The sequence below is a fragment of the Macrotis lagotis genome, chromosome 6 (genome assembly GCF_037893015.1).
Source record: "Macrotis lagotis isolate mMagLag1 chromosome 6, bilby.v1.9.chrom.fasta, whole genome shotgun sequence".
NCBI lineage: Eukaryota > Metazoa > Chordata > Mammalia > Peramelemorphia > Peramelidae > Macrotis > Macrotis lagotis.
The window spans coordinates 68,018,274-68,044,550 of record NC_133663.1 but is presented as its reverse complement, the minus strand read 5'-3'; the positions used below and the strand labels follow the sequence as shown (position 1 = coordinate 68,044,550).

Here is a 26,277-nt window from a genome sequence, read left to right as displayed (position 1 = left end):
CGCCCCCTCCGACATTGTGGGCAGGCCGCGGGGTCCGAGACCACACCCCGGTGGCGCCAGGCCGGTGCGGCCGGTCTCACCGGCTCCCTCTCCTCCGTCACACCCTGGAGAGGCTGCGGGCCCATGACTTGATATTGGCTGCCTCGCAACGCCCGACCTTAACCCTGCCCAGTTTGGGGGAGCACACTAACGCCCTACCCTCAGCATAGAGTCAGGGGCAAGGACTCTGCCTGCTGGCTTGGGGCGGAGAGCAGGTAACTTCTCCTTTCCTAGATCTGCCTCTCCAAAACGGCGGGGTGGGATGGCTGCATCTGTAGCCTTTAGGCTCTGCTTAATTAGGCTGGTTGATCCAGCCCCGGGGCCCCGGACGCCTTTTTCCAAGGGAAAAGAACTGAGGTCATGCTTTATTCCCCTCTCCATCCCTTAGGATCCAAGACAGCCACAGCATCAATCAGCTCTTGAACTTTATTCTGGCTACGCCACCTGGTAATTCCAGCAAGTACTACAGTTCCAGAATTTCAAAAAAGTACAGAGAGCAGTCAGTCCCAGGGCCTGGAGAGAGAAAGTCGCAGTGGAGTTTCTGGAAATGTTGCCTAAGCTTTCTTTGAGAGAGTCATTGAGTCGGCTTCCCCCTCCCTACCAGCAGACACCGACAAGTGGAGGTGCGGTCCTTATATGGGTAAGGGAGCCTATGAGTTCTTAGGGAGCCTATGACTTCACCGTCACACCCCTCACCCCCTCTCCAAGCCATCCTCACTGTCACTTTTAACATTGTCTGCTCCCAAAGCCTTGGGTGCTAGAGAGATGTCTCACCTTGAATTCACCGTCACTTTTTGAGTCATATTTCCTGATTGGACCACCTTCTTTGGATCATGGGGAAAGGAGATGCTTCTATCTCTGTTGATTGAAGGAAGAAAAGTGTAGGTCAAATATCTTGTGGCATTTAAATTATATCTATCTATCTATCTATCTATATATATATATATATATATATGTTGTTGGATTTTTGTGAGTTTTTTTTGTTAAGCTATGGGGTTAAATGACATGCCCAAGGTCACAGCAAGTAAGTATCAAGTATCTAGTATCTAAGGCCAAATTTGAATTCAGGGTCTCCTCACTCCAGAACTGGTACTCTATCCATTTCCACCTAGCTGCCCCTAAATTGTATACATATATATATATATACACAAACACACACATATATATATAGAGAGATATCTATGTATACATATATAGATATATATGTAAATGAAGGGCATCATGGCAGAGCAGACAGAGCTGGAGTTGGTGTACAAGTACTGTCTCTGATCAAGTCAAGGGACAAACTTACTTAACCTTTTAGGGTTCCCAAAGTATCTTCAAGATTATAAAGTTGAAGAGAAGGGTCACTATGCTGGTGGGCTCCTTACAGGGAACTCCCTACCTCAGAACTGTGAGGGCACAAAGAAAGGAAAAAGCCAGTACCAGCTTTCAAAGGGCTTACAAATGTAGAACAGTGGTTCTCAAAAATTTTTTTTTGCTCCTAACAATTCTTTACTATGAGAAATCGAGATACATTATGATTATCAGCATAAATTATACAATTTGGGACTCAAGAAATTCAGGGTACACTTAGAAGCCATTGATCTAGCAGGAAGGGGAAGGCATATACATGAAGGTATATACTAGAATCATGGTAGGATATAATCAGTAATAATTGACTTATACAGACAACATATATTATTGAAGTTCAAAGGAGAGATGACAATATCCAGGAAGGCTTTAGAGGAGGTGGAACTTGAATTAGGCCTTCCTCAGAGTATAAAAAGACAGATAGGCATATAGGCAGAGAAGAGGAAGGAAAATGTAAATGGGAGAAAGAACATTTCAGCCTTTGAGTCTTTGGTCTATCAAAGATCATTTAGGTCATGTTTATTAACCTAAGATTAGTTAAGTCATATTTATTAACCTAAGCTAATAATAGCTAACACTTATATAACATATTAGAGTTGGCAAAGTGCTGAACTGATGTTTCGATTCTAATAACAACCTTGTGACATAGATTCTATTGTATACAAAGTTCTCACTTTGCAGATGAAGAAACAGACTGAAAGAGGTCAAAGTACTTGCTCCAGCTAGCAGACAGTTAAGGAGACAGAGGTAGTTGTATGATCAGGTTGCGTTTGTGAGATAGTTCCAGTTCGACTAGAATCCAGTGGTTTTGCTCCCTAATGGTTTTGTCTCTGTCCTGTTAAATCTATTTTCTTTTTTAGAGGACTTTCCCTTTAACATTGAATAATGGGGGTAGCCAGGTGGCACAATGAATAGAGCACTAGCCCTGGAATCAGGAGAATCTGAGTTCAAATCTAGTCAATTGCCTAGCTGTGTGACCCCTGGCAAGTCACACTTAATCCCATTGCCTTAAATAATAAATTTTTTTAAAAAATTGGATAATGATCAGGCTGAATTATAAGGGTTAGTCATCTATAGAATCAGAGATTTAGACCTAGGAAGGAAGTTTTAAAGGTTAGAGGTCATTTACTTAAATCCTCATTTTACTAATGAGGGGTATATTGGGGGACTAACACCTCTGGTATGAGAGCTGTTTTTAGGACTGCTCAGATACCTTCGGTGTCCATTTGGTACCCACCTCTAACCTTTGTCTCCAAGAAAATGTGGCATGGGCAGTATCACACTATGGTAGAATTGCCTCAGTAAATGGGGCAAAATCAGTATGAAGGAAAATGACAGGCATCAAGCCCATCTATGAAACAGGGAGACATTAGATCTTCTGCTGCCTCTAGAGTCATCTTCAGTCATCCTGATCCATATCTGACCAATGGATCCAGATGGCTCCAGAGGAGAAATTGAGGCTGATGACTTAGCACAACACCCCTCACTCAAATCCAAATAATGTGCTTGTCATGGCATCACCTCCCTGATGTCATGTTATTTTTCAAGAACCAAGGATAAATATCAATCATTAATCAACTCAAAGCATGACTTTCCCCAGAGGAATGGGCAGATGAAAATAATTTGTTCCAATGGTCATGAAGTGACTGAATCAAGTGTTGTGGAGCACTTAGAGCTTGGTAAGAAAGAGGAGGTGCTGGGGGCAGCTACGTGGTACGTGAATAGAGCAGTGACCTGGGAGTAAAGAGGATCTGAGTTCAAATCCAGACTCAGACACTTAATACTTAACTTAGCTATGTTACCTTAGGCAAGTCACTTAACCCCATTGCCTTGAAAATGAGAGAGAGAGAGAGAGAGAGAGAGAGAGAGAGAGAGAGAGAGAGAAGATGCCAAGGACATCCACTGCAATCCTGTCACCTTGACTTTTGTCTGCCCCTGGACTTCGATGATTCTGGCAGAAAGTATGAGACTGAGGACTTTGTGTAGCTTTGCCTCATTAAATCCAATTCACTTCTAAGTTTCGATATCATCTGTGATGCCAATGGTACTCTTTGAAAACAAAGGATGAATAACAACAAATAAGGAACTGTGTGGTTGAGAGGTTAAATGACTTGCCCTATACCAGAGAAGTACTAACAGAGAAAGGATTTGAATCATATTGCTTCTATAACTACAAATATTAGAAATCTTTTAAAAAATGATCTCCCAAATTGCTCTCTCCAAATAGGAGATCCATGTATTCACAAAGGAAATAGTCTGTATTCCTGAGTCCCTTATTCTATCTAGTTCTTTCTAGAAAGTGAAGATTTCTTGTACCTTAATATTTTGATGGAGTATGATGTCCTCTATGGAGGCACCCCCCCCCCAACTAATACAGTTTTCAACCTCTGGAATTCAAGTAGCTAAATTAGGAGAAAGAACAACTATTCCCTTGGAACCCTTGGTTCTTTAAAGCTTGTTTGAGCCATACTTATAACCTAATCTGATAATAACTAACATTCATAAAAGTGCTGATATTTGAATCCTAACAATAACCCTGACAGATAGGCAACTATTACATATAAAATCCTCATTTTACAGATGAGGAAACTAAAGCTAAAAAAAAAAAAATCAGTTACTTACCTTAGGGTGACATGGTTAATAATGTTTTGAGACAGGATTAGAAGTCCAATCTTCCTGACTCCAAGTTTAACGCTTTGGCCTTCTGTGCTACCAAGCTGCCTACTGGGATGTGAGATGCTAGGAAAGCCCCATTGCCTCACATTATTTCAGATGCTGTCATGTTGGAAGTAATACCAAAAGAAATTCATTTCGGGGTGAGGGGATTCCTTTTCTCTTTCTTGGGAATCCTGTTGGAAAACTCTAATCCTCAATTTGCCAAGCTCCCAACATGTTACTATGATCCAGCAATTTAGCCTCTGAGTTGCTATGGACTAGGTTCAGTCCTTCACAATCACTCTCTTTGATTTATTATATTCCCATTGACTCAGCAGACATTTATTAAATGCCTGTTATGTGCCAGGCATCATGCTAAATGGTTATTATCATCAGTTATGGACCATCCATACAAAGAAAGGCAAAATAATTCCCTGCCCTCAAGAAACTTACAGGCTAATGGGGTGGGGGTTGGGGGTTAATGTGCAAGGAACAAGATATATTCAAGAAAACAAGATAAATTGGAGACAATTTCAGAAGAAAGGTTCAAGATGGAGGGAACCTGGGAAAGGAAAGACTTTTTTGTAGAATGAACTTTAAGGTCTCATTTCTAAAATTTATAAGACTACAACTCATTCCCCAATTGATAAATGGTCAAAGGATATACATAGGTAGTTTTCAGAAGAAGAAATTAAAGATATTTATAGTCATGAAAAAATGCTCCAAATCGCTATTAGAGAAATGCAAATTAAAACTACTCTGAGGTACTACCTCCCACCTATCAGATTGGTTAGTATGATAGAAAATAGAAATGTTGGAGAGAATGTAGGAAAACTGGGACACTAATATACTGTTGGTAGAATTGTGAAGTGATCCAACCATTCTGGAGAAGAATTTGGAACTATGATCAAAGGGCAATAAAATAGTAAAACATTAAAAAAAATTTTTTAAATTTAAGGCAATGGGGTTAAGAGTGACTTGCCCAAGGTCACACAGCTAGGCAATTATTAAGTGTCTGAATTCAGATCAGAACACAGGTCCTACTGACTCCAAGGGCCAGTGTGCCACCTAGCTGCCCCCTAGTATATACCTTTTGTTCCAGCACTACTAACTGATGTTGACTGAAGTTGAGCAGAACCAAGAGACCATTGTACTCTGTAACAATAACATTGCTTGGTGATCACTATGATACGCTTAAAATTCTAAAAGACCTGAGATGGAAAATGCCATCCACATTCAGATAAAGAACTATGAAAACTGAATGCAGATCAAAACATACTATTTTCACCTTTTAAAATTTGTGATTTTTGTTTCCTTCTTGTGACTTTTCCCCTTTTTGTTCGGATTCTTCTTTCACAGAATGAATAAAATGGAAATATTTTGTACACGCATAACCCAGATTACTTGTTATTTTAGGACAAAGGGATAGAAGGATGAATGTTGAAAATTATCTTTACATATAATTGGAAAAAATTTTTTTTTAAAAAGTATGTATTTTAGGGGCGGCTAGGTGGCATAGTGGATAAAGCACCGGCCTTGGAGTCAGGAGTACCTGGGTTCAAATCCGGTCTCAGACACTTAATAATTACCTAGCTGTGTGGCCTTGGGCAAGCCACTTAACCCCATCTGCCTTGCAAAAAAAAAGTATGTATTTTAAACTGGGGAAGCCAGGGGATGGACATGAGGAGGGAGATTATTTCAGTCATGGTAGGGATAGCCAGACAAAAATGCCTAGATATGGCAGATGGAGTATCTTGTTCAAGAAAGCAAGGAAGCCATGATTTTATATATATATAAAATCTTTATCAGATTGCTTGCTATCCTAGGGCAGGGGATGGGAAGGTGGCATAGAGAAAACATTATAAAATTGATATTGAAAGCTATCTTTACATGTAATTGGAAAAAAACAAATTTATTTAAAGAAAACAAGGAAACCAAATCAATGGATTGAAGACTTATGGTGGTAGGAAGGGAGGGGAGAAAGGGAACAAGGAATAAGAATTCCATTTTGGAAATTTTTTTTTGTTTTTTTTGCAAGGCAATGGGGTTAAGTGACTTGCCCAAGACCACACAGGTAGGTCAGATTTGAACTAAAGTACTACTGACTCCAAGGCTAGTGCTCTATCCACTGAACCACCTAGCCACCCCCATTTTGGAAATTTTTAAACAGAGCCTAGCATTATACAGATATGCTTATATTGGTCACAAGACAGCGTTCCTGCAACATAAAAATAAAGAAAACACATAAACACATAAATAATAGATATTATTTCCCTTTCCTCTTCGGTGGGTTCTACTTTAACTCAGGTTTCTCCAGGCCTCTAGAATCATAATATCACCCAATGGTTTGCTTTTTTAGAAGCAAAAAGAACTTTCAGTAACATTCCAATTACTACTTCCTTCATCCTAAAGATCAATATAGGCATGTCAGATTTATGATGATTCTATGAAGACCTAGTTAGACTCTCACAAAAGAAAAAGTAAATTGGAGCTGCTAGAAAAACAACCTCCCACCCCCAATTGGTGCTCTCTGAAAAATATTTGATGTTTCCGGCCTAGTTTTTATTTGTCTAATGGTCTGTATGTTCCCTCGTTATTTCTTCTCATAAAAAGGCCAAGATCTCCTACTGCATTTGGGCCCTCTCCAGGAATCCTGATTCATATCTGGCCCCTGGACCCAACTGACTCCAGAGGAGAAAGTACACATCTCTCACCTCCCACCCCAATTTAAATTCAATTCACTTGCAAATCATGTTATCATCTTCCTGAAGTCAGGGTCCTCTTTGAGAATGAAGGACAAACAAAGAACTCTACTTATGCCTTGGTTCACTCCCTTATTCCCTATCCTTTTCCTTGAACTTCCATGCCTATATAGTGAAACCTTTGTAGAAATATTCCAGGCTAGAAACTTCTGGTTTCCTAAATGATTTCTCTATGCCTACGACCTCTGGACTTGGAAGCAATCATACAGTCCTTAACAGGATCCCTTTCTACATATGAAAAAAATCTGAGCAGTTCAGAAACCAAATGTTTTCAGTACCCCTGGAGCTGCTCTGACCTCCGAGCTGAATAAGCTTCTTTGAAATATGGACTTCTAAATCCTAGTCCATGGCAGAATCAAAGGACTATAGAGTTAGTTGAAAGAAACCTTAAAGGCTATCTAACATCCCTCATTACAATGGAGATCTAGAGAGATTGATTAGGTGACTCACTCAAGGTGACATAACCAGGAAATGACAAGACTTGAACTCAGATCTAGTGACTCCAAATCCAACACTTTCCCCACCATATTTCCTTTCAGGGCCTGAAGAGAATAATTAAAACTCCTAGCAACATCCTTGTTTATTTCTATTCCCAGATTCTTCCCAGTCTTGTTTTAAGGTCCAAGGGTGGGATTATTTACTAGTATAAGGGAAATCTTCAGAATACTCTGTGTGTGTGTGTGTGTGTGTGTGTGTGTGTGTGTGTGTGTGTGTGTCAGGGGGGTGCTATGGTGTGTTGCTAGGAGACGAAGCAACTGTACAATATACAATATTGTATATCCTTAAAAAAAAATGAGCATGTCCCAGAGTCAGGAGAAACTAGTAGTAAAGAAGAAAGGTGGTTTTTCTGAGGAGGGAGGAATTAGGGAATGGGGAGATAGGTTTTGAGAATGGTATACTAACATTAAAGTATATCTATACTCTTCCAGTTAAAAACAGCCAGCTCAAGAAAAAGTTTAAGGCTTCTCCAAAAAAAGCAGTGACTCTTACAGGAATGTGAGAGAAGCATTGGTCAAGTACCTTAATTTGGGGATGTCTATCCTCTTCCCAATATAAAGAGGGGCTCATATTCTTCCCTGTATCAATACTCATCTTCTCCTGTCAAGACACCAAAGCCCATTTTTGATCCTTTGTCTCTGACCCAGTTTCAGAAAATAGAGGGAAAATTAAAAAAAAAAAGGACTGGATATGCAAAGTTATGTACACATGAATGCATGGTACCATTGTGTATATATGCTACAAAACTCCCTCGAGCCAACCACTTCATTGCCAACCAGTCTAAACCAATTAATTTATCCTCAATGAATAAGACTTAAAGAGTTCTCCTCCTTTTTGAAGAGCTATTATAAGATACATCCCAGAGTATGTCTCTCAATGCTCTAAACAGGCAAATCCATTCTATTCATAGATAAGAGACTAATCTAGATCTAAAATAAAGAAATCTCATCACCATACCCCTAAACCCCCCTCCCCCCCAAGCATTACTATGTCCAAATGCAAAGAGAGAATAAACACATCATCTCTATTAGAGTGAATGAGAAAAGGAAGTGAAGGGAATGATTTATAATAATAAACACATTTATATAATGCTATAAGGTTTGCAAAATACTGTACATGTTTTATCTAATTTGATTTCCAATAGAGACTTGCGAGATAGCAACTATTATTATCCTCATTTTATGGAAAAGAAAACTGAGTCTCAGAGATGTTAAATGGTTTGCCCAAAGTTAAATGTGTATGTTTCAGAGGCAGGATATGAAGCCTTCCTGATTTCAAGCCCATTTCTTTATCTGTTATATCATGACTACCCTACAAGAGAGAGTAGACAAAGTGGTGCAAAAGGAAAAGAGGCAGAGGGGAACTAAAGCCAAGCTGGCATATTTCACCATTTTGTATGGATACAGACTTTCAGCCTCTTTCTATAGAAGGAGGCTGATTACAGATTTAGAATGGGAAGTAACCATAGAAATCATGAGATCCAACCATTTCCCTTGGTAATTATGAAAACAGAGTTCGAGAGAGTAACTTGCCCAACGTTACTTAGTCAGTTATTGGGAGAGTTGCTATTTGAATACAGGTCTTTTGGTGCCAAATTCAAACTATTGTACTTTTCATTGTACTATACATGGGGAAATAAATATTTCATAGAATCCTAGGTTTTATTCCATTATCCTCCATACCTATATACTGTTTTTGTTTCCCTTTGGCTTTCTTTGTTCTGGTCATTGCAGGCTTTCCATCCTCCTTGTAAGACTCTGACTAGCCATTTGGGGCTAGGGTTGAAGAGAAGAGCTCCTCTGGGATCTTTACTCTAGTCTATGAGAGCCTAGGGTGCAATACCAAGAAAAAGACTGAGGCAATGTCGGTCTGTGTACCTGCTCTGTTACCATGCCCACCACTACTGAGGCCCAGGGCACGTTTCTGTTTGGGCTATGGGCCAGCAAACTCAAGCCATGGTAACCCAGTCAACGAGTCTGATGCTCTGGAGTTGTTTCTAACAACACACCCCCTGGAGAGCCTAACCCAGAATATAAGGAGGGATCTCTAGGGCTCTTCTAACTCATTCAGATCACTGTCACTGCTGAAGTCTTACTTGCTATACATCACCAGAGCAGGATGGTAAGTCTAAGGAAGGGGCTCAAGTAGTGATAGGGAACATAGGGTAAGAGTCCAAGAGTGGGACTGTTTACTAGCATATGGGAAATCTTTAGAGTATTTTCTGTGTGTGTGTGTGTGTGTGTGTGTGTGTGTGTGTGTGTGTGTGTGTGTATTGGGGGGGGTGCTATGATGTGTTGCTAGGGGAAGAAGCAACTGTACTATATGCATTATATGTCTTAAAAGGATGAGAGTATCCCAGAGGCAGGAGAGACAAGTAGTAAAGAAGAAAGGTGATTTTGCTGAAGAAGGAGAAGTTTTAGGAATGAGGAGATCAGTTTTGGGAATGGGACACTAACATCTGAAGCATGTCTGTACTCTTTCAGTTAAAAATAACCAGCACAAGAAAAAGTTCAGGGGTTCCCCCAAAAGGCCAATGGCAGAATAAGCCAAGAAAGATTGTAGTTTACTTAATGATTGCAGTTCCAAACCCTAAACTGTTTAGAGTTTGGCCGTCAAGAATCTGCTATAAAGCTCTTTAAAATGGACTCTCTTCAGCCTCTTACCTGACCAGCTGTTTGTGAAATAAGACAAATCCTCTTTAGAAGTGGCTTCCTTTTGTTTTCCCCACAAATTCCAAAGGAGCTGCCCATCTGTTTCCTTTTTCCTTTGATCCTTTTGCTTTCATCTGTGTGCATGTCCTTCTTCAGACAGCTTCTCTGAATCAGACAGCTTCTCTTCAGCGTGCGTGCATGTGTGTGTGTGTGTGTGTGTGTGTGTGTGTGTGTTGGGGTGTGCTATGATGTGTTGCTAGGAGAAGTAGCAACTGCAGAATAAACAACATACACATATAAAAAACTGAGAGTGTATGTTAGAGACAGGAGAGACTTAAAGAAAAAAGGTGAGGGTTTTTTTTTTTGCTTTTTAGGGAGGAACAAATTTAGGAATGGGGCGATAGGTTTTGGGAATGGGACACTGGGATCTTAACCCTCTTTGCCCTCTTTCAGTTAAGAATAGTGACAGCAAAATGTTTAGGGATTCTCTGTAAGAGCAATTACAGAGAAAACAGGTACCCAGAAATTAGTTTTCTTTAATTGTTAAAGTCCCAAACCACAAACTTTATAGAATCTGATCCTCCAGGAACCTATTCTAAAGTACTCAGAAATGGACTCAAGTCAATCTCTTGCCATTTGTTAATGAATTAAGACAAATTCTTTTTAAAAGTAGCTTCTTTTATTTGCTTCACAAATTCCATTGGAACTATGTATCTTTCCTTCAGATATCTCTGTTTTTATCCAAATGCATCTCCTCTTCATTATCTCCTTCTGACAACTTCTAAGTTAATTGTACCTATGCACAAGTATAACAATATCACACCCTTACTTGAAATTAGGTCTTGGTAGCTATTGTCCATAGGATAAAATATAAATCCCCTAGTTAAATTTAAAGTCCTCTACAATCTGACTCCATTCTATTTTTTAAAAATTTTATTTGTTTAAGGTAATGAAATTAAATGACTTGCCCAAAGTCACAGCTAGGCAATTAAGTGTCTGATGCCAGATTATCTTTTCAGCCTTATTGCATCACTCTAAGGTTCAACTCACATCAATCAATGCCATGAATTCCAGATATATATATATATTAACCCCATGAAACTCCTTCCATATCATTGGTATTAGGGGATAGGACTAACTTTCACCTGTAGCCAATGCCAACTAAGAGTTCATTGCATTCTTACCCTGCCACAGAGAGGCAGTTTAGTACATTGGAAAGAGTTGAGTTTAAATCCTACTACTTTTGGCAAGTCACAACCATTCTGGGTCTTAGTTTCCTTATCTGTAAGGTGAGGGAGTTGTATAAGTGTGGCTTAGTGGAAAGAGCATTGACCTTGGAGTCAAAACATTTTAGCTCAAATCCCAGATCTTCCATTTTCTACCCATGTGTATACCTTGGTCAAGTCACTTAGTCTCTTTGGTCCCTGGGTTTCCTAATTTGTAAAATGAAAGTGTTAGGTTAGATGGCCTCTAAGATCTCTCCCAACTCCAAATCTATGAAATTTTGTTTTCAAAGATCCTTTTTATCTCCAAATCTGGAGAAATCTGGGAGTTGAGGATGGGGCAAAGTTGGGATGGAATGAAAAGGCTTAGCTTCTCTATCCTATAGAATGCCCTGGAGCTGGGTGGGTTAGGGGTAAGGGGTAGGTACTTTTTTCTTTCTCTGAGTGGGCCTTAAAAATTATTCTGAAGACCAAGGTTTAAAAATTCAAGATTTCCTTGATCACTAGTTTTAGGTCACATAATATGGACAACAGGAGACCTTTTCTGAAGACATATTACACTATAGAAATAAACACAACTAAGAGAGAAAAAGCCTCAAGATATTCACTAAGTTCTATCTGGGTATTCCTAGATTCCAGGACCACTTTCTGCTTTTTCTAGTAAATTTTTGTGCTTAAACATGAACAAAAAAAGCTCTTCTCTCTACTTTTCCTTTTCCTTATCTCTTGTCTCCTGCACTCTCCTTTGGATCTAGCTCCTGTCCCTCAAAGGACTCTCATTTCCTCTCTGGCAGGAACTAACTATATCTTTCTTTGTCAGGCCCTGTACAACTTTCTCCATGATGCTTAGTCATTGGAGCCAAGACTTCCCAATCCACAACTCCCCTTTGATATTTCAGCTCAAAGTTAGGTTGGGGCACCCTAGAATCTAACACTTTCTAGTCAACATCTGATCTCCTTTAGCTCTAATCTGACCTTTCCAGCTGCATATATAACTCCATTGGATGCCCAATTGGCACCTCAAGTTCAGTGAGTCATTATCTTCACTTCAAAACTCTACTTCACTTCAAAACATTTCTAGTTCTAATGATGGCATTAATCATTCTTCCAGGTATTTAAGCTTAAATCTTCAAGTTGTCTTTGACACTTCCCTCTTCCTCTCCCTCTCTCTCCCCTCATATTCATTGCCAAGTCCTTCTCATTCTACCTTAGCAATACTATCCCTGGCATTCATTCTTTCCTCTCTAGTCACACTACTGCCATTGTATTTCAGAACCACATTTTGTTTTATCTAGACTACTGTAATAGCTTCCTAAGTCATTTCCCTGCATCATTCCTTCCCATCTAGAACTTCCCTTAGCTGCCAGAATCCTAATTGCAGGTGTCTAATCATGCCATTCCCTTGCTCAAGGACATTTGGTGGTTCCTCATCACTCTCAGAAATAAAATATGAACTCTTTTGATAGTTTACCTAAGACCTTCTACAATTTGACTCCAACTTTCCATTCCAGCACCATTTCATGTAACTTCTCCTTACAGGTTCTGTATTCTAGCCAGACTCTTACTAATTATTTCTCTCTTCTCATTCCATGCTCTAATATTTATCATTTTACACAAGCTATTTCCAATGACTTTTAGGGTGATACAGTGGGAAGGATATTGAGTTAGAGATCCAAGGCAGTTAGGTGCATCAGATCCTACTACTGATAAATTTCTCAAGGGCAAAGATGATGTTATTTCCCTCCTTAATTCCCAGTACTTTGCATATAATAGTCATATATCAGATGCATGTTGGTTGAATTACTTGTTTTTCATGAATTGGTCACCAGAAAATTCTTATGACTGAAAAAAATTGGGTTATTTATATCTTTTCCCCCATTCCAGGAACTTCAGTTCCCCCTCCAGAGTTCATCTTAAGGGGTTAGAGTAGATGATTATCTACAGTCCTTTCTAGATCTAAAAATTCTATGATACTGTATACTCAGGCAGGAAGGGAACCCTCTTCTGGACAAGACCAGCTTTTCTCTCCCATGAGTACTCTTTCTTGTCTTCTCTTCTAGCGTGAGTGTATCTCAATCCATGTGGGTCAGGCTGGTGTGCAGATTGGCAATGCGTGCTGGGAGTTGTACTGCCTGGAACATGGCATCCAACCTGATGGACAGATGCCCAGTGACAAGACCATTGGAGGGGGCGATGACTCCTTCAACACCTTCTTCAGTGAAACTGGGGCTGGCAAGCATGTGCCTCGGGCTGTCTTTGTGGACCTGGAGCCCACAGTGATTGGTGAGTTCAGCTCCATCTTTGCTCTTGCTCTTGGCCCTAATTAACACATCCTGGGCAAACTAGGTGGTACTGTAGATAGAGCACTGGCCTTGGAATCATGAGGATGGAAAACTGAATCCAGTCTCAGACACTTGTCACTTACTAGCTGTGTGACCTTGGGCAAGGCACTTAACCCTGATTATCTTGCATCCAGGGCATTTCCAGTTGTCCTGATTCATATCTGACCACTGGAACCAGATGGCTCTGGAGGGGCAGGTGAGACTGGTGACTTAGCACAACACCCCCTCACTCAAATCCAATTTTTTTGTGCTTAACTTGACATCACCTTCCCTGAGGTCATGGTCTTCTTCGAGAATGAAGAACATACATCATCATCAAATTACCACATCCTATGGAGACCATAGGAGCTGCAACTTTCCCTTGTTTTTAGTTTCTTTCATTATTAGTTCTAGTGATATAGAGAATACAACCTTCCAGGATCCACCTTGGTTCAAGATGATCCTTTATTCTTTTCCACCCTGGTTCAAAGTAAAGCACACTGCCCTATTTACATTATCATTAGTAAATGTTTATTGTATTAAATTGAAGGGCTTTATACTAGATGAGATTCCAAAGGCAAGGACTCTAAGCAGGGTAACTTCAACAACCCTCCCCTTCTGCCAGTCTCTCAGGCTACTCTACCCCCCCCCAATAAGATCATAAGACATGAAAGGACCAGAATTTATGCTCATTGCAGATGAGGTTCGGACTGGCACCTACCGCCAGCTCTTCCATCCAGAGCAGCTCATCACAGGCAAGGAAGATGCTGCTAACAATTATGCACGAGGCCACTACACTATTGGGAAAGAACTTATTGATTTGGTACTGGATCGAATTCGAAAACTGGTAAGGATTGCTTATTCAAAGAAGAGAATTGTGGGGGTATTGGGGAAGCTAAGGTTTTTTCCCATTTATAAGTGGAAAGGAAGCAGAATGGAGGCAGGGAAAAAGGAAAAATATAGTTTAAGAGGAAAGTACCAGAAATAGAAAAAGGACTGAGTGAAAGTCTGACCTTTAACAGGATTGGAGAGTGAAGAACAGTATAGTTCTAATTCTCTTTAAATTAATTAATTTATTTTCCCAATTACATGCAAAGATAGTTTCCAACAATAATATTTTTCTAAGGTTTTGAGGGAAACTAATTTTCTTGAAGTTAGGGATCATACCTCATCTGTGTCCCACTACAGCTCAAGACAAGTAGTAGGTAAGAGCTTAAGATATGGAGACAAAGGGATTGGTTGAGAGAACTATGAAATTCAGAGATCCCCTAAAGGAAAACCTACACCATGATTACTAGTGGATAGAACACCAGCCCTAGAATCAGGAGGACTTGACCTCAGATGCTTGACATTTACTAGCTGTGTGATCCTGAGCAAGTCATTTAACCCCAACTGCTTCGCATCTACCCAGAGAGGTAACTAGTGCAAAGCACAAGGATCCCAATAATTGGTTATCATGGATGAAAGGGGTTGTCATTTACTGATTATCCAGTGACTGACTTTAAATACTCATCAGGAGCCCCTTGTTGATCAGTTACTATATAGTACTTCCAGAAATAAGATAGAAGGAGTCTAGAGTTAGGGAGATGGGAGGGTATAGACTGACTTTTAAATCATGTCTAGTGTGTTCAAGGAAAATTGATCCCTTGGAACATCAGATATTTTTCCAGCTTGAAAGAGGGATAAGTTACAGTATTTTTCTCTTTGAGGGATAGCAAAAAGGAGCCCTTTGCTAGTTTTAGAAAAAATCATTTCTTACGGAAGTCTTTAAAGATTTAAAAACATTTTCTTTCTTTTTTCATGTTTGTAGTGGTATTATCCAATTTTTCTCTTTCTCTTTCCCACCCCATCCTCATCTCCAGGCTGACCAGTGCACAGGACTCCAAGGCTTCCTCATTTTCCACAGCTTTGGGGGTGGCACCGGCTCTGGCTTTACCTCCCTGTTGATGGAACGACTCTCAGTCGACTATGGCAAGAAGTCCAAGCTAGAGTTCTCCATCTATCCAGCCCCTCAGATTTCAACAGCTGTGGTAGAGCCCTACAACTCCATCCTGACCACCCACACCACCCTGGAGCACTCCGATTGTGCCTTCATGGTGGACAATGAGGCCATCTATGATATCTGCCGCCGAAATCTGGATATTGAACGTCCCACCTACACTAACCTCAACCGTCTCATAGGGCAAATTGTCTCCTCTATCACAGCTTCTCTTCGTTTTGATGGTGCCCTTAATGTGGACCTCACGGAGTTCCAGACCAACCTGGTGCCCTACCCTCGAATTCATTTCCCCCTGGCAACCTATGCTCCTGTCATCTCTGCTGAGAAGGCCTACCATGAACAACTCTCAGTGGCGGAGATCACCAATGCCTGCTTTGAGCCAGCCAACCAGATGGTGAAGTGCGACCCTCGTCATGGCAAATATATGGCCTGCTGCCTCCTGTACCGTGGTGATGTGGTACCCAAAGATGTCAATGCTGCCATCGCCACCATCAAGACCAAGCGTACCATTCAGTTTGTGGACTGGTGCCCTACTGGCTTCAAGGTTGGCATCAACTACCAGCCACCCACTGTGGTCCCTGGTGGGGATCTGGCTAAGGTACAGCGAGCAGTCTGTATGCTGAGCAATACAACAGCCATTGCAGAAGCCTGGGCTCGTCTGGACCACAAGTTTGACCTGATGTATGCCAAGAGAGCATTTGTTCATTGGTATGTAGGTGAGGGCATGGAGGAGGGAGAGTTCTCTGAGGCTCGGGAGGACATGGCAGCCCTGGAGAAAGATTATGAGGAGGTGGGAATGGATAGTTTGGAAGGGGAAGGGGAGGAAGAAGAGGGAGATGAATACTAAAGATAGAACTTGGGTGTTCATTTCAAATAAAATGCTTTATTCTCATTGTCCATATGTGTGTGCTCATTTTGTGTGTATGTGTATATATATATATATATATTTATTTATTTATTTATTTAGGTGTGGTTTTGACCCCAAAGAGAAATAGCACTTGATGCTTCTCTATTTACTAGTTCTTTATTTAGAATCTAATTCTGAGGGGGATGAATCAACCTTTTTAGGGTGAGAATTCATTGAAAAAGAGAACTTGTTCTAGGGTACAAGAGTTTATAATCAGAAAGCATGATAAAGGATCAGGAATCATGATGGTCTGGGATTCAACTATTTCTACATTTTTCCTTGTAAGGAATGCATGGGTCTGGAGATGGGGTGGGGTGAGGGAAGGGACTTCAAAACCCAGAGAGATTCCACTCCAATTACAGTTTAGATCTCCTGAGCTCAACTGATCAACCAACTCTACCTTAGCTTCTTTGGAAACTGGGATTACAGGCAAGTACCAGCATGCCCAGCTCATCCAGACTATTGCAATAACCTTTTAATTAGTCACCCTGCTCAAGTCTCTCCCATCATGCCCCCCCCCCCCCCCCCCCCCCCCAACTCCAGTGGCTCCCTATTACCTCTAGGAATAAATACAAAAGTCTTTTGTTGGCATTTAAAACTATTTACAACCTGCCACATCCTGCCTTTTTAGTCATACATTCTACAATTCCCCTCCATGTAATCTACAATCCCATCATCCCTGACCTACTTCTTCATACAATATTCCATCTCCTATCTTCAAGCTTTTGCAAATATTCTTCAAACCTAAAATATCCTTTCTCTTCACCTCAGCCTTTTAGGATCCTTGGCTTTTTTCAAGATTCAACGCAAGCATCACATTCTTTAAGAGATTTTTCTCATATCCCACAATTTCTTGTGCCTCCCCCTCTGAGATTACCTAGTATCTACTTGTATGTATTCTTTCTGTCTCTGTCTCTCTTATCTCTGTCTCTGTTTGTCTCTGTCTTTCTGTCTCTCTGTCTGATTTCTCCCATTAGAATGGGAGAAATTCTCCCATTAGGGCTTATAGTCAATATGTAATAAATGCCTTTTTTTGGTTGCTTATTTTGATTGTTTAGGGTCAAACTCATTTTCATAGGACAATATTCACTTTCAATCATTATTTCTGTTTTTTCCTTTAAGTATATCATTGTACTTATTTGTACTGTTTTTCTGGTTTTGCTTACTTTACTTTGTATCAGATCATTTGTCTTCCAATGCATATTTTTATTCATCATATTCATTGTTTCACATGCTTCTCATATTCATGTTCACAGGTACCACAATCTACTTTGTTTCCAGTCTTTTGATACAACGAAATGTGACAGCTATAAATTTTTGGTTTGTATAGTCTATTTTTGTCATTGACCTCCTTAGAGTATCTACTTAGTTAGATCTTCTGATCAAAGGGTATGGATATTTTAATGGCTTTCATAATTCAAATTATTCAATTCATAATTCCAATAACTGTACTAGCATGTGCATTATTGTGCCTATATTTTCCCAGCTCCTCCATCAATGACTATTCCCATCTTTCATTCTCTTTGCCAATTTTCTCAGTGTGAGATGAAATCCATCCATAAGTCCATACTACTGGACAGTGATAAAATATTGGGAGATTAAAAAGCAAATGAACCAGAATTTTTATTGTTTTATCAGTGTATGGAGCTCTGAGTAAGGATATCCCTTTATTAATGCAATTCAATTTCTTTTCTGCAATGTATAATTTAGGAGAGTTGCCTGGTGTACTGGAAGGTGATTTACCTAGGGACACACAGCTAGTAGGCATTAAAAGTGGAACCTGATGTCAGGTCTTCCTAATTGGAGGCACAACTCCATTCACTGTGTTATACCCTTCACATAAAAGTTGGGAATACAAAGACAAAAGCAAGAAGTAGTTCCAGCTCTCAAAAAGTTTCCATTTTAATGAGAACGATGAAGTAATCTATACCGGCATGTGTGTCTATATTCACACACATAAACATATACACCACACACACACACACACACACACACACACACACACATACTCCGTATACACTCTATGTTTGTATATAAACAATATGTATATGAACACATGTGTGAATGTTTATGTATATAGTTTATATTATTCATCTCTGAATAGGCATATTAGGTAGATATATATATCTTATGCATATTGTATGTGTATTCATATGTGTAGTTTATACAGACATAAGACATAATACACACATGCACATACAATTAGATAGAGAAGTGGCTAGAATTCCAGGCCTGGAATCAGGAAGTTTTGGGTTCAAATCCAGCCTGAGACAGTTACTAGATGTATGAGGTTTGGCAAGTCTCTTAATGCTACTTGCCTCAGTTTCCTCATCTGTAAAATGAGCTGGAGAAGGAAATGGCAAAACCATTCAGAAAATCCCAAATGGGGTCATGAAAAGTTGAACACAAATGAACCAACAGAACAACAAAGAAGTGTTTGTAGACACACACACACACACACACACACACACACACACACACACAAACACTGTACAAAGTAGATATGAGGTAACATTAGAGGGTGAGGCAGTGGTAACTGGGAGGATTAGGAAAGGCCCCTTGAAGAAAGCCTGGGGTCCTAAAAGGCAAAGGTGAGGAGGAGGGACATTGTAGACTTGGGGAATGTTTACAAAAACATGGAGAAAAGCAATGAAGCACTGTGTGAAGAAAATCAGGGATGAGTGGATTGTAGAATGCAAGGAGGGAAGTAAAAAGGAAGGAAATAAATCTTCATTAAGCATCTAGTAAGGGTCAAGTACTATTGCTTTACAAATATTATCTCATTTCATCCTCCCAACAATCCTGGAAGATAAGTGTCATTATTATCTCTATTTTATAGATGAGGAAATTGAGGCAGGTAAAGTGATTTACCTAGGGCCACTCAGCTAATATAAATATCTGAGATCACATCTAAACCCAGATCTCCTGACTCCAGGTCTAGAGTTCTAGCCATTACATCATAGAGAAGCCAGGAAATCAGAACAGGTTAGTTTTGGAAGGGTGGAAGGGCTTTAAATTAGGAGTAATATGAGCCACTGGAGTTATCTGATTAGGGGACCGTGTGTGTGTGTGTGTGTGTGTGTGTGTGTGTGTGTGTGTGTGTGCTCAATGACATTAGTTACCTCTGCCTTTGTTAAATCACCTTGGCAACGGTGTGAGGGATAGATTAAATTGAGAAGACTTGGAAAAGAGACTCATTAGAAGACTGTTGCAGTAGTCCAAGTGAGAGGTGAGTGGACATATATACTCAAAAGAAATTGTGGCAATAGAACAAAAAAAGTGAGGTGTTGAGGTAAGGGAGGGAGGAGTGAAGGATGGCACCAAGTCTGCCAGTCTCTGTGATTGGAAGAATTCCCTACATAGCAGTAGGTAAATCTAGAAGAGGGGTGGGTTTGGGGGAAAAGATAATATTCTATTTTTAGACATGTTGACTTTGAAATGTTTATGGGATATCTGGTTCAAACTATCCAACAAGCAGGTCGTGATGTAGATATGGAGCTCAAGAAAGAGTTTAGGGGAGGCTATCTCATCTGCGTAGGAATGAGAATTGAACCCATGGGCTCTAATGACACCACAGAATGAAAGAATCTTTCTATAATTTCTCCATTACTGTCTATTTCTATCATTTATAATCTTTGCCAATTTTCTAAGAGTAACATGAAATAAATATACATTTTTTTAAATGCCAAAATTCTAAACATGAAAAAGGATGAATGAATTTACAGAGCACAAGTAAAATACCGAAATAATCTCTTTTAACTCACTTTGCTATGAATGGGGTTTTGAGGGTGTCTCTTGAATCACCAGCAAGGATATAGCAAGTGAAATTGTAACCAAGGCAAATAAAACATCTTAACTACATTGTAACCACTGGAATAGTCGTGTCTTAACAGAAGGGGATATGGTCTTTTGGGAGTCTAGAAAGAGCAGCGTTCCATTCATTAATGAATAAAAGACTGCCAGTGTAAAACTGCTCCTGCTCCTGGGGAGGGAGATTGTGATTCTAGATGACTGTCACAAATACTTTAGGCCGAAGCACCCCTAGTGTGAAGGATAATTCACTCTATTACCGCAGCTTGATGGAAGGATCCCTAAAGAAAATCCAACTTCATTTGTTCGAATTCTCAGCTCACCCAGAAACCTTCTGGTTCTTTGTAATTTGGTCTCCCCAGTGGACTTAAGCAGCAGGAGGGAGAGCCCATGTAGACAACCAGCACTGGTTTTCATGCCAGCCAGATCTCCCATGTAAATTAACAAATTGGCATTATGGTTTATTATGCCAGTCTCTTGTGTGTCTGCTGTATGTGCATCAACTCCTTAGAGTCCAGAGTAGGCTCAAAAAAAGGAGCTGCTTAGGCCATAAGGTCTGAGCACCTGGTCAGAAGTTTTTATAGCGGTGTGGTCAACATACAGAGGTCGAACTGTGGATCTTAGCAGTCTTTCTTCTTCCCCATTGTCCCTTTAGCTTCATGCTTTTCCTGATCTCATGGTGGGCTAACTGCTGGTACTCTTAGAACCAGCCTTTCACATCACACTACTTCCTTTACTTCCCCGGGCCTGTGTGTTTACAAATCCCATTTCCCCTTGGTTCAGCTGAGAAAAAGTGAACTTTTTCAAAAGGAACTTTTAATAAGAAATGAAAGAAAAAGGAAAAAAATTTAAAACATACAAAAAGGAATGAATTTCTATTAGTCATATACCCCTAAGTCAGAAAGGTCCCTGACATACCATTTATGGTCACACAGCTTATGATAGGAGATAGCAGAAAATTAGAAATAAAGTAGCTGCTCATTGATTGGGGAATAGTTAAATAAATTGTGCTGTATGAGTGAAACAGAATGTGATGTATGGAATTATGAATATGAAGAATTCAGAGAAGCATGATTTTTGTGATGAGTGGATGGGGAACATATCTTAGAAAGACCTGGATTCAAATCCCATCTCAAGCATTATTTGTGTGACCTTTGGAAAACCACTTCATCTTTCAGTGCCTCAGTTTCTGTACCTTTGTCTACTGATTAAGTGCCTTAGCCTTCTTATCTAGAAAATAAGATAGTTAGACTCCTAAGTCTCTCAAGTCCCTTCTAAGTCTAATGATTCTATGAACTGATGCAGAGTGAAGTGAACAGTTTTAGGGAAATAATTTATAAAATTACTTAGAATGTAATAAAGAACTACAGTAAAGGAGTATCCTAAACTGAATGCTGAATAATGATAAAGACCAAGCTTGTCCCAGGAGAAGAGTTAACAAAGCTCATCTGAAGGATTATGGGTATGGACTATTTTATATATATGTATATATATATATATGTGTGTGTGTGTGTGTGTGTGTGTGTGTGTATAAATATATATATAGTCATATTAGTGCCATTTTGCTGTTTCTCCCCCCAACTCTTTTTTTATTGTTATGAAGGATAGTTCACTGATGGGGGTGAGAAATGTGCTGGTAATAGTATAATCAGAAATAGTATAGTATAGTAATAGTCTAGTCAGAAAGGTAAGTGATATAAAGGTAATAGTACAGTCAGAAAGGTAAGTGATATAAAAATAAAAACATTTAAAGTAAAAATATTCCCCTCAATCTACCTAACAAAATATGCAAGTAAAAAGTCAAAGTATAAAAAAGATGAGTTTATAGAGCACATATTTCTTACTCAAATACTCTGTATGATCTGTCAGCTCATTGATTTGAATGATTTCTCCATCAACGCAAGTTATGACTCCTCTAATATCATCCTCTGGACTCTTGTCCTTGTTCTTCCATGAATTCACCACTTGGGGTCCACTTAGCACATTGGAGGCCTTCTTATCCTAATTTTAAATACTGTAGAAGTCATAGGTTGGCATTGCCAGTTTGAGGAATGTTCAGAAATGCTCCCTTGAAGTTGGAGACTATCAAGTCACTTTAAATTCTGATGAGCATTGTTGCTGGCCCTAACAGCATTCTTATTTTCTTCCAGACTTTTTTTTTGTCTGTATTCCTGTCACACTTCTGGTTTCTTCTGGCCCTTGGAAAATCATTCCCTTATCTTTGGGGAAAGCAGCTACTTCTGATTTGGATCTCATAACTCTTCTGTTAGACCAGTTTTGTAGTATAACTTTCAAATCAATGCCTTTATTTTCTTAAAAGTCTCTATGGTGCCAGGATCCTAGAAGTCTTATTCTTGGCATTGGTTTGTTGTTCTCTGCCTCATTCCTTTTCTCTGAAGCAGATTCCCTAGCAGTCAAAGTTAATTCACCTTGAAATGAAGTTTAACGAAATTTGAGCATTCAATTCGAATAAATTTAAGCAATCATAAAATTGCTGTAGTTTGCTGGGAAAGCAAAAAGTATATAAATAACAATGCTTATCAGAGAAAAATTCCCCTCTGCCTTATATCTTTTTAGAACAGATGTTTTTTAGTTATAATCACCAGTACTTTATGTCATATATCCTACTTTGATTTTTGGGATTATACATTACTTATACTTTAGTCACATTTACAAAATTAATTTTTATTTTTTCAATTATCAAGCATTAATTTTTTCCCTCTTTCTCCCTCTCTCTTCCCTTCCCTCTTTGTCATCCCACTCCTCCTAACTGGGGAAATGGAGAAGGAAAAGAAAACCGAAGCCTTGCAATAAACATTAACAAAACTAATTCCCATTTGTCCAAAACATACTTCCTATTCTATATATTTCTGTCAGGAGGTTCACCTATATCTTCCTAAAGTAGAAATATCTTAATAATGAGAATATTTTATATATGATATATATTTGTGTATAGGGATATATATATATATATTTGCATTTATACATATATATGTATATATTCCTTTATTAGTATACACATAACTTTGTTATGTAGCCAATCAGAATAGAGGAGTATTTATTTTGATTTGTTGTTTTTCTACATAAAATAAATCATCCTAAAAAATCTAATTGTATTTATATTGAGATATCTCTCTTTTTGAATCTCCCTAGCTTTGGAAATAAAAAAAAAATTTGTTGACTAATGACTGCATATTGGAGTTTTTCTTTCAGCTATTACAATATGCTCTTTGACTGAAGCTTGGCTTCTCCAGTAATTATTCTGTTAACATCTGGGCCTAGTTTCCCAAGAGTCCTTGTGGCCTTGATTGTGGAAATCATTTTCCTTGGAGTCTGTCTTTATTGTACCAGTTTCCTTTTATGTCAGAATCTCTGTCTTCTTTTTTTAAAGCTAATGCAGCCTTTTGTGGTAATCCTTAGGTTCCTGTCTTAAGGATGCCTCCTTCCTTCATTCCCTTACAGAGCAAAAGACAGACATCTCCAGTTCAGTGATCATTCTCTTCTAGCCTCATGTTACAAGTCCCACCTACTTGTTCTGACTTTTCTTTAATAACTCAATACTTCCTCACAAACACCAGATTTACTTTATATATAAAACAATCAAAACAGGCCATTTTTACTAATACTCTTCAAGGAGCTTCCCTTGCTTTTTTTCACCTCCTGGAAAGACTGTGCCAGGCCTATTACCTCTCCTAATATCTAAGGACTCCCTAATCTCAGGGTACCAAATAGTAAAAAGAAAGAAAAGAAAAAAGAGAAGAGAAAAGAAAGAAAGAAAGAAAGAAAGAAAGAAAGAAAGAAAGAAAGAAAGAAAGAAGCTAGGGAAGGAGAGAGGGAAAGAAAGAAAGAGAAAGAAAGAAGAGAGAGAGAGAGAGAGAGAGAGAGAGAGAGAGAGAGAGAGAGAAAGAAGAGAGAGAGAAAGAGAAGAGGAGAGGACAGAGAGGGAGGGAGGGAGAGAAAGAGAGAGGGAGAACAAAGGTAAGAAAGAAAGAGAGAAAGAAAAAGAAACTGGAATAAATTGTTCTCTATTCTCTGACCATCTGCATTACCTCCCTGTAACCTTGACCTAGCTGCTCCAATCATGACCTCTCCATTATTTTGAGACCTTTCCTCATCCTCCCAGTTACTGACACTCTTTATTTTGAAATTGTTACACTTTGTACTTCTTACATGTACTTAACTGTAAGCTCCCTGTGGACAGACCTGGTTCATTTTGTTCTTCTCATCATCATCATTTGTTTTCTATCCTCTGGGCATATCCCTGGGCATAACATAGTACCTAACCATATTGGGCATTTAATAAATATTTGTTCAATTGAACTGAATTTATCTGAAAGATAAGGGAAGCTGAAAGAATGAGAAGAGGGGAGTGAAAAGGGAGGTGGGAAATGATTCCGAACACTCAGCTCAATTCCAGAAGAAGCAATGGGAATCAAATTACTGGAAGAGGAATCAACTTTCCTTTCCTCTCTTTCTCCAAAACCATCTCTGTTTCTTTTTGCCCCCCCCCCCCACTTAGGAGTTGTATGGCCACCATTCGGTTATTTCCCCCTGTTACAGAGTAGGAACGACCCTATCTTTCCCGATGTCTTTTCTCCTGAGTGCACCTGATACTTTTATGGTCAGACTGTGACTCAGTCACCCTAGAGGGAGGGATGGGTGTTTTTTGTCTCCCTATTTAAGGCAACAGGATATCAGGCAAGTAGGGACACTGATATGGAGAAGGAGAATATAGCTGTCCTAAACAGGACCCTGGACTTTCAGCTTTAATTAGAAAGAACTTCCCTGGCACCTAAGATATTGGGGCCACATTAAAGGGTCAGATGAGATATGAGACTGAGAAAAAAGGGAAAGGAGGGAAGGGAGAGAGAGAAAAGCAGTTGCTTGATGGAAGGAAACCTAAGAATTGGTAGGAAAGTCAGTCACCCAAGGTCTCCCCATTCTTTAAAATGTTTGGAATGTTCCAAGATTCAAAATATTACTGAAATTCTGGGAATTGAGTTTTATGTTGGAAAATGGTTTGTTCTTGTTCTAAAAGTACTTCCCAATTATCCAAGTGCAATCTAGCCCACTATCTTCCTCCTGTTCAATTATGATTCCAGCTCATTTTGATTCTGAAGTGCCTTGTCTTTGATACATGTGATGCAGGGAATTATGGGCATAGGAAAGGAAATATTGTAATTGGAAACAAATTTTGTAATCTTTTGCAATATTAAAATCCTGACTGTACTATTAAAATACTTCCTCTTGACTTACACTCTGACCTTGACCATGCTCTCACTAGTGGGCCAGGCTGGATGATGCAGGTGTGATAGATATCTTGAACCAAGGGAAATGATGTGTTGAACTTGAAGATTATGCCCTTTGGAACAAGAAGGACTGGTGTGTCCTTGTGTAATCCATGTGCAACGAGTGCTGTCTTGTCCTCTACTTGGAGGACCACTCTTGTGGCCTGCATATTGGAGAGTACCTGGAGCCAGGTGCTAAACTACTCCTCAAGTGCCACCCTTGTCCAACCCACTATGGAAATCATTTAAGTGTGGGGACCCAGAAGAGAATTCTCTTCTTTCCCTTCTTTCTCATGTTGACCATTCACTCTCCCTCTCTAAGCCAGATCCATGTGCTCTGGGCCTAGGCCACTGGAGAAACATGACATCTTTTCCTTTCTCCCTTACTTTCAGGCAGTCTCACCTAAAACCTTGTTCACCTTGTGATCAAGCTTGGGCTCTCTGCTCCATGTGGACTCATTAGATTCTCAACCCAGTCATTCTTCAGGCTGCTTTCCTTTCACTCTTTCCCTCAGACACTTGGCCTAAACTTTTGTTATTCACCCTGTCCTCAAGTTGCTATCTGTCTCTCCAGGAAAAATCAGTAAACTTTGAAGGTTTATGAAATAGATCCTGAGCTATTTCAACTTCAGGGATAGTTGTGAATTCCTTCATTTATAAGCACTCTCAATCTTTATTGGTGACACCAATTTCTCTAGTAACATTTGTACTCTCTGTCTTTGATATATAATACTCTCTCACTGGACTAGCTATCTAATAGCATGTCATTGT

The 26,277-nt window shown here is 39.5% G+C and overlaps 1 protein-coding gene across 4 annotated transcripts; it reads left to right on the top strand.

Annotated features, from left to right (window-relative positions):
• The first annotated feature begins 22 nt into the window (after positions 1 to 22).
• On the top strand, positions 23 to 16,398 carry LOC141490916 (tubulin alpha-1D chain). Of its 4 annotated transcripts, none has more exons than XM_074191318.1 (5): positions 23 to 254; positions 428 to 679; positions 13,242 to 13,464; positions 14,201 to 14,349; positions 15,365 to 16,398. In XM_074191318.1, exons 2-5 carry the CDS (start codon positions 587 to 589, stop codon positions 16,346 to 16,348), a joined length of 1,449 nt encoding a protein of 482 aa, XP_074047419.1. In that variant the 5' UTR covers positions 23 to 254; positions 428 to 586; the 3' UTR covers positions 16,349 to 16,398. The 4 variants fall into 4 exon arrangements, with proteins under 4 accessions (XP_074047419.1, XP_074047421.1, XP_074047420.1 ...); XM_074191320.1 differs by having other exon boundaries at positions 25 to 254; positions 428 to 662; XM_074191319.1 differs by lacking the exon at positions 23 to 254 and adding an exon at positions 9,041 to 9,428 and having other exon boundaries at positions 599 to 662.
• Positions 16,399 to 26,277: the final 9,879 nt, after the last annotated feature.